We start from the raw sequence: 9,065 nt of genomic DNA, 5'->3' as shown, positions 1-9,065 counted from the left end.
TTTTTCTGAGTCCCCAGTGGCAAAGAATCTTATAACTCAGTACAGTTTGGTGCCACTGCCTTGATTTGTGCTAAGGAGACAGAGGTTTGACCCAGCATTGCTTTTGCATTATCAGTATAAATGTAAACACAAAGAAAATGGCAAGTAATGTCTCAGTTCTGTTTTAAAAATTGTTCTGGCCTTATAGATCCCCTGAAAGGGTCTTGGAGATCCCTATGGCTTCATGGATCATACTTGGAGAAACACTATTATGTGTGATACCATGGTAGTGAATGAAATATTGATAGGTTAATTGATGGTGATGCTGACAGACATTTCAGACAAATAACACAAATTTTAAAGCCAAATTTATCCAAAGTGACAGTATATTCAAGAAAATCAACCTGCCACCAGATTGGTAACTGGTCTCCCCGGGGAATCCTGCTCTTTCAGAGGCTCAGCTAGGCTACTGGCCAGGCAAGCACTCAGCAGTGGCATTAATCAGATCAGCCTTGATGACAGTAAGTTCATGTTGTTGAACCCATGTGTAATCTCCATTCCTGCTGTCAAGGCCACTTTGTTCATAAGCCCTTGATGAAGCACTTGTAGATGAAGCTAGAAGCTGAATGCTATGCATACAATGGGTCTTCTTGTCTAGCTGGTAACCGCAAGACTCTTCAGTCAGTGACCTTTGGTAGGAATTCACATGAGACAAATACTCATATTCTGTGCTTATTCTGGGGGCACATACAAATAAATACCTTTTGCCCAGATCTCCTTATCTTCATTCCTCCAATTGTGTATCTTTCAAGTCATTGAATTTCCAGTGACAATCACTAGCCACTGTTAATATGATCCATAGTTTTGGCCATCTCTCCTTCCAGGCGGAGTGGGCAAGCAGACGGATATACTGCTTGAAGTCCTGCTCAGTAGAAGTATTTCGTTTCCTTACTATCGTTCCAGACCACCTCTGAGTTGGGCCATAATTATGCATCAATTCACTTCATCTGTGTCAGCAAATCACTCAGAATCATATGTAAACCAGGCCTGAATTTTTTTCTTCCTCAGTCAGGGGGAACCCCCATGAGGTCAGAAGTGTGAGTTGAAGGACAGGCAGCAATGCAATAACAGTAGATGTCATGAGAGTCTAAACCTCAATTCATGCAAATCACATATTCAGTATCTCTTTGAGCTCAATCTCACACCACTATCACTTTATAATGGGGTTTTGCTGTTGATGTCCAACTTTAGAGCTTTGGGGATCATATACATCCAGTTCATGACACTCATCTCAGATTGCCTGGTTATTTGATGTCCCATGGTCAGATATTCAATCTCTACCAGAACTGAGTGGCAAGAAAGATGCCATTCCTAAAAAGGTGAATGAATATCTACATAATTTTGTTTTAAAATCTTACAAGCATAGATTGTCATTCTTTATGGGGATTTGCCAGGAGCTCCATGAAACAGCCCTGAAAGTCACAGACCTGCTGATTCATATGGTCTAAATGGTAAAATAACTTGTACTGTAACCTGGACCAGCTTCAGAGTCTTCTTTTGCTCTGAGCTCCATTTGAAACTAAGTAAATGGGCAAAGCAAATCACACAAATTAGACATATGTTGGCTCCAGATCCAAAAGAGGTCCACAGAGTACCCACTTGTTTAATGCTAGTGGGTGGGAGATACATCAAGTTAACTTTTACTTTGGAGGAGAGCTCTCAGTATATCTTGAACCCCAGGGACCTTGGGAACCCAATACGTTTTCATGGGATTTATCTCCTCCCCCAGCACAAATGTGTCTTACTAAAGTTTCCCAATAGATCTATAAGCATGATTTCATAGATTATGTAGCCTAGATTATGACAGACAGCCACAGAGCTGAAAGCAACAGTGAATTTTTTTTGTCTTAATCATGTGACAGCAAATTGCTTCTTGGTTGGAATAGAGAGAATAAAGCATTTGCCAGAGCAATAGCTGCATACTAGGTATCAGAGATTTTGTTGTTTTGATCCAGTAAAGAGACTACATATATAAAAGCAGTAGTATTTCCTGTCACCACCTGATTAAGTTTATGAAAGCTGGCCAGGCATGGTGGCTCATGCCTGTAATCCCAGCACTTTGGGAGGCCAAGGCAGGCTGGTCACTTGAGGTCAGGAGTTCAAGACCAGCCTGGCCAACATGGTGAAACCCCATCTCTACTAAAAATACAAAAATTAGCCAGGTTTACTGGTGCTCACCTGTAATCCCAGCTACTTGGGAGGCTGAGGCAGGAGAATCACTTGAACCCAGGAGACGGAGGTTGTAGACGGCCAATATCAAGCCACAGCACTCCAGCCTGGGCAACAGGGCAAGACTCCATCTAAAAAAAAAAAAAAAAAGTTTATGAAAATCCTCTATCACTCTCCAAAAGCCCACTACCATCATGACAAGCTAAATCAACACTCTTGCATCCCTCAAGACTTTCATGGTGACATTAATCTCCACAGACCTCCTCACTGATGCACTATTGCTTTTGATTTAACATTTCGGTTGATCAGATAATTCCAGTGGTTTCTACTTGGCCCTTTTCATATTAGCCATCATTCTACAGGCAATGGAGCCAGTTTGAAGAGTCTGTTGGTTTTCAAGTGTTTTCTTGGGAACTACAAATTCAGAAATAAAGAGAATTACCATAGGGCCCACTGTGAGAAGAAATTAGACCAAAGCTCCGTATAACATCTAACATCTATAAATCCCCACTCTGACTATTTGGCCAAAGAGCATTTGAGTTCTCCAGGAATTAGCATCAACTCTAACTCTGTCCTAGTAATCCCAGAAAAATCTGGATGTTGCCCTCTTTCCAGTACACAGATAACCTATCAAACAACCTCTAGTGACTTTCAGGAAGGCAAAGTGGAAAATTTACAGTATACTCTATTGGTAGAATTGTAGAATTGTTCCTCAAGGAGACAACCTTGCTCATATCTCAAAATTGGATGTCTATTCCTGCGCCAGTTTCACAGTGTTTCTATTAATATAGCTTTATAATGTGTCTTCAAAACTGATGAAGTAATTCCTAATATTGTCAAAGATTATTTTGGCCATTTTTTTACATTTGCTTGTCCTAATGAATTTTGGAATCCATTTGGCAAAGTACACACACACACACACACACACATACACATTAGCATTTTTATTGAGACTGTTTGGATTTATAAATTAATTAAGGGAACACTTAGATTTTTGTAGCATTAAGTCATCTCATCAGTGAACATGATACATCTACTTATTTGGAAATTTTATATCTTCTATTAAATTTTATAATGTTCTCAGTAGAGGTCTTGCACATTTTTATTAGTTTTATTTCTAATTGGTCTCATCCCAAAAAATTAAAATTTATTATAAGCTCACATTCTCATCCATCTACCTCCCTTCTCCCTTTTAGAGCCAAACTTCTAGAAAAGTCCACATACATGTTTCCATTTACTGACTTCACTTCCTCTTAAACATAATGCAATTTGGATTCAATTAGCCCCACTTCATCAAAACTGCTCAGTCACCAATGAAATGCGTAATGAAAAACTCGAAAAGTCTTTTCTCAATTCTTATTTTGCTTAACTTTTAAAAAATTTTACAGATTTAAAATTTATATAAATTCACTTATTATAATTTATATTTCTATGAATTTTGACAAATTCATAGAGCATCATCATGGTCATATACAAAACAGTTTCATCAGGCTGGGCACAGTGGCTCTCACCTGTAATCCCAGCACTTTTGGAGGCCGAGATGGGCAGATCACTTAAGGTCTGGAGTTCGAGACCAGCCTGGCCAACATGGTGAAACCCCATGTCTACAAAAATTAGCTGGGAGTGGTGGCCTGCACCTGTAATCCCAGCTGCTCAGGAGGCTGAGACAGGAGAATCGCTTGAATCCAGGAGGGCAGAGGTTGCAGTGAGCTGAGATCATGCTGCTGCACTCCAGCCTGGGCAACAGAGCAAGACTCCATCTCAAAAAAAAAAAAAAAGTTTCATCACTCCCCAAATTCCTTCCTGCTGCCTCTTTATGGTGAGCCTCTGTCTCTACCCTACTCCTGGCAACCACTGATTTGTCTCCCATCTTAATAATTTTGCCTTCTCTAGAATGTTAAATATGTAAAATCATACAATATAAATTTTTTTGCTTCTGTCTTCTTTCACTTTCACAAAATATATTTGAGATTCATTCATGTTGCTACATGAATCCATCATATTTCCCACATTTTATTGCTAAGAAGAGTTCCAATGTATAGATATACCACAAATTGCTAATTCATTTATTCAAGTTTGAATTGTTTCCAGGTTTTGACAATTACAAATAAAGCTGCAATAGACATTCATGTACAGATTTCCGTGTCAACATAACCTTTCATAAATCTTGGGTAAATATCTGAGAGTCAGACTCCTGTATTATGAAAAGTATGTTCTTATATGATAGAATATATGATGGTAAGTATCTGTTTAAATCTGCTTAAAAAAACAAGGTTGTCAAATTGTTTTTCAAAGTGGCTATGACAGCAAAATATGAGGATTCCAGTTGATCCACATCCTCACCAACATTTGGTAATATCACGAATTTTTCTCTATTCTCATAGGTATTTTGGGCATTTCATTGTGATCATACTTTGCATTTCCATAATGAGTACCATATCTTTTCATATGCTTATTTACCATCAACATATCTTTTTGAGTTTATTTGTTTATATTTTTGTTTTTTTAATTGTTGAATTTTGAGCATTCTTTATATATTCTGAACACAGGTTCTTGTTGGTGGTGGTGGTGGTGGTTTTTTTGGTCAGAAATGTGACTTTAAATGTTTTCTTCCAGTCTGTAGGTTTGTCTTCATTTTCTACCAGTGTCTTTTTCAGAGCAAAAGATTTTAATGTTGTTAATTGTTGGACTTCTTAGCAGCATTTAACATAACTTTCTCATCTTTCAGGTCTCAGCTTCAGAAGGCTTAGCTGAATTAGCCTTCAATATTTTTATCTCAGTAAATTTCCACCATATTGCCCTCTATATTTTCTTTATGGCACCTCTTACATGTTGTAATTATTTTATTTATGTATTATGTTTCTTACGTATATTTCCCACTATGTTGTAAACTCCATGAGTATTAACTGGCTGTGTCTGCTCTTTCACAATAGTACTCTCAGTGACTAATAGAGAATCTGGCAAATAGTTATGAGAAGGAAGGAAGGGACAGTAGGTCTTGAAAGAGAGGTCAAAGGTTATTCTGAGAATTCTAGCTCAAGAAATTGGCTAATTGTTAATAATTTAAATGAAAATCAAATATAGAGCAGGAAGAGATGGCTTGAGAGAAAAGTCAATACATTTATTTAAGGCCTACTAATTTTAGAGAATACCAGGAGACATGGTGGTATCTGCCAAATTTCTCCATGTAATTATCCCTCTTTTCCCATTATTAATAAGTATGTTAGGGGAAATAATTTGAGACTATGCAAATATCTTATTTTTCCTCAAACTTTTTCCCACTGATTTTAGAATCCTTCCACATATTTTACCTGCAACAATTGTGTTTGTCTATTGGAAATTTTAAAGTTTCCTCATTCTTTTCTCATATATCAATTGGATTTTTCTATAAAAAATAAGCTTTCCTTTCTCTCTCAAATATTTATTTATTCAACTATTCCAAATCATATTCCTTCTGTTTGCCTTATTTGCCAGGCAAGTGAGGATTTAGCAAAACAACAAGAGAAGAGCAAATGCTATTTAAAAAGACAAATCACAAAGAATTTTCAAATTTTTCACATTAGCCTGTCAAGCCAGATGGACTGGTCAAACAACAAAAAAGTTAGATTAAGATGAGGCACACAAATACCATTGATCAAAGCAACATGAGTCCATAGAAAGCAAAGTTACCACAAAAAGACAGAAGTACTTACCGACTGTGTGTGGTGTCTTAAGAGCAAAAGGTAAGTCAATGCATTTTGATAACTAATGTTCATTTTGTTCCTCTCCGACTCTTACTGGGTAGAGTTTCTAAATACAAGAAGAAACTAACTGCTTTATTTCAAAATGGGTAGTGGGTTTTTTCTCTTTTTTTTAATCGACTTTTATTGTATTCAAAACAATGGATAGTGGTTTTAATGGTTTATTTGAGCAGGGGCTTTTTCCCTCCAACCCAGACATCTATTATTTTTCAGAGAAAACCCAACCAATACATTGTTGGGTTGAAGCAGTATGAATATTGATACCATCAAATGTTTCTGCCTTAAGAAAGATTATTTCCATGCCTATATCAATAATCTATGTTTTGCAAAATAGGTTCTACAACAGATTGGTACACTGTGAAAGAAAAAAAAAAACATCATTTGCCTGTGAGGAGAATAAGCATTTGATTTTGGAAATGAGCCGCAATTTCTTGGGTGGCCTAAGAACAAGCCACGAAACTTGCCTAAACCTGATTTTCCCATCTATGAAACAGTAATAGTTTTTACCTACCTCATTAAGCAATGTCAGACATTAATTAGTGTTCATAATGGGCTTGAGATCTGTGATTAAAAGCTGTCATCATTGATGGAAAACAGAGCCATTCAACTGTTGAGGAGGAGTAAACAAATCGGGGAAGATACGTAGTCCATGAGAAGAGATATTGAAGAGTGAAAAATTCATCAGGAAAGGGGAAATAGAGACTGAGTCAAAAATCTCATCTGATCTATAAGTATTTATGATTTTTCTCAAGGAATTAAGTAATATACCTCTCTAATGTCTCAATAAGGAACTATTCTTTCCTACACTAAGATTCTTAACCTTTTAGTGCCATCGAGCTTTTAAATATTTTAGCAAAGCCTATGGACTATTCTTGTAATAATTTGTAAATGCTTTTAGACATATGTAGGATTATGAAAGAAACCAATTTTATCAAGATACAGTTTTCAAATTTAATTTTAGAGTAATACATATGCTTCTTTATTAAATTAAATGAAATCTAATGGCAGTCTGGTAACTACCATAATTTTTAAGTAGTGATGGTTATAAACAACACTTCAAGATATTTGCAGCAACTCCAATGCAATATAAAAATTTCAGTGTTTTCTGCTGATGACAAAGTTAGGGGAATTTCTCTTAATACTGTGCTTTCTTGTCTACATTTACAATTTATTTAATGTTAGGTTTAATTAGGAGTTACTGAAAATAAAGATGTATTTTACCCCACCCAAGTTTGTGAACCCTTTAAATTTTATTCACAGGCTCCTTTGGGATGTTTGGATCTCAGGTTTTAAGAAATCCTATTCTATACTTCTCCTGGAATTTCTAGGGTAATACTAAGAAATAAATATTATTTCTCAATGTGTGATCAGGTAATCACAGATACAAGTGTTTATTAAAATGCAAATATGTTGGCCTTTTCCTAGACTTACTAAACAAAACTAGGGTTGTAGAATAGGTGTGAATCCATATTTTTAGTAAGTACCCAGCTGACTGACATATATACTAAAGTTTGAGAATTGTTATAAAGTTGATTACCTCAATAGTCATCTTCAATGGAATCATAGTTATCAAGCCAGGGAGTCTCAAATATTAGTTTGAAATATTATAACATAGTAGCTCTGAAAGGGACTAAGAAATTTTAATTTTTCAACAGGCACTTCAAATATTATGATGAATGTATTCTCAATTCCATTATGAGAAATATTCCTAACCAAAGACATTAAAAGTCAAAGTAAAACATCTGCCTGAAAATGAGAGGCACTGCTGAGGAGCTTCACATCAGAATCTTCATAACAGTACTTCACTCCTTTTCCTTTTCTGCACCAATTAACATTCTTTAAAAGAGTATCCTTACATAGAACAGTTAAATACAGAATCGATGCATTATGTCACAGAAGATACAAAAGAAAAGTGGCACTTTTTTCTGCCCATTTAAAACATTATGCACTCAATTGGTAGGCAAAAATTAAATTTGTCATCAACATGACAAGCAATAATTATAGAGTAATAGGGTTGCAGAAGATCTAAAGATCATCTCAAGCTTTCAGTTACTACCTTTTTGGCTTCTGCCTCACAAATCTTTATCCCTATCCCAGAACTCTCTGTAATTTGATTTCAGACCAGTATATCCAACCGCCTGCTAGACGTCTATTCCTGAATATTACAGACAGCTATAAACCAAAACTGAAATCATCACATTCTCTCTTATATTGTTTGTCTGGGGTTTTGGTACCCCCATCTTACAAGGCATTCAGAAGTTATCCTGGACTTCTCCCTAATTTTTTCTTTGCTAGGAGACACTGAGACACTTTTGGGGTGGCTGACCAACTTTAAAGCTCCAGTAGTGGCCTAGCATCCCTTAAGTCTGCATTTTTTTTTTTTTTTTTGAGATGGAGTCTCGCTCTCTCAGCCAGGCTGGAGTGCAGTGGCGCAATCTCAGCTCACTGAAACCTCTGCCTCCCGGGTTCAGGCAATTCTTCTGCCTCAGCCTCCTGATTAGCTGGGACTATAGGCGCAAAACATGATGCCCAACTAATTTTTGTATTTTTAATAGAGACGGGGTTTCACCATGTTGGTCAGGATGGTCTCGAACCCCTGACCTCAGGTGATCCGCCTGCCCCAACCTCCCAACGTTCTGGGATTACAGCCATGAGCCACTGCGCCCAGCCAAGTCTGCATTTTTGGAGTGCCAATCTCCAATTGGCTGATGTTGTAAGATGAACATAGTACTTGGATGCTGTGTATCCTTCTGATACAGCTTTCATGCCCCAAACTAACTCCAAAAACACAACTACAGCCCTAGGAAAGTTTAGGAGATTATGTTTTACATGAGTTCAGATTTAGGCCTCTTCAAGAAATGCCTTTCATGCCTATTATTCATTTTTCCTTGTATTCATCTTTACTTTCCCCTCACTCCATTCAAGTCATAGGATTTCCAGATCTGAATTTAGGGTGTAGTTCTTGGTGAACAGTCTTTCAGTCTGCCTCTGACCTAAACAAGAGAAATCCTTGGGGGCCCACAAAGTCCTGATTGAATCACGAGTAGACTACATTAGAATTGGAGTCCAAAGCTCAACCTAGTAGCATATGACTCAGAAGTTGGAATTCTAGCCAGC

General features: G+C 36.9%; 1 protein-coding gene across 1 annotated transcript in view; it reads right to left on the bottom strand.

Annotated features, from left to right (window-relative positions):
- Window positions 1-347: 347 nt before the first annotated feature.
- LOC134739550 (basic proline-rich protein-like) overlaps window positions 348-9,065 on the bottom strand; it is a 77,970-nt gene continuing 69,252 nt past the window's right edge. Inside the window, exons 3-4 of the mRNA XM_063664584.1 lie at window positions 2,218-2,339; window positions 348-1,350 (exon numbers count right to left, since the gene is read on the bottom strand). Coding sequence (XP_063520654.1) covers window positions 2,296-2,339 — 44 coding nt within the window. The 3' untranslated portion in view covers window positions 348-1,350; window positions 2,218-2,295. The remainder of the gene's footprint in view (window positions 1,351-2,217; window positions 2,340-9,065) is intronic.

Source organism: Pongo pygmaeus, chromosome 4, assembly GCF_028885625.2.
Source record: "Pongo pygmaeus isolate AG05252 chromosome 4, NHGRI_mPonPyg2-v2.0_pri, whole genome shotgun sequence".
NCBI lineage: Eukaryota > Metazoa > Chordata > Mammalia > Primates > Hominidae > Pongo > Pongo pygmaeus.
The sequence above is the reverse complement of the archived record's forward strand: the minus strand, read 5'-3'. Positions and strand labels throughout refer to the sequence as shown.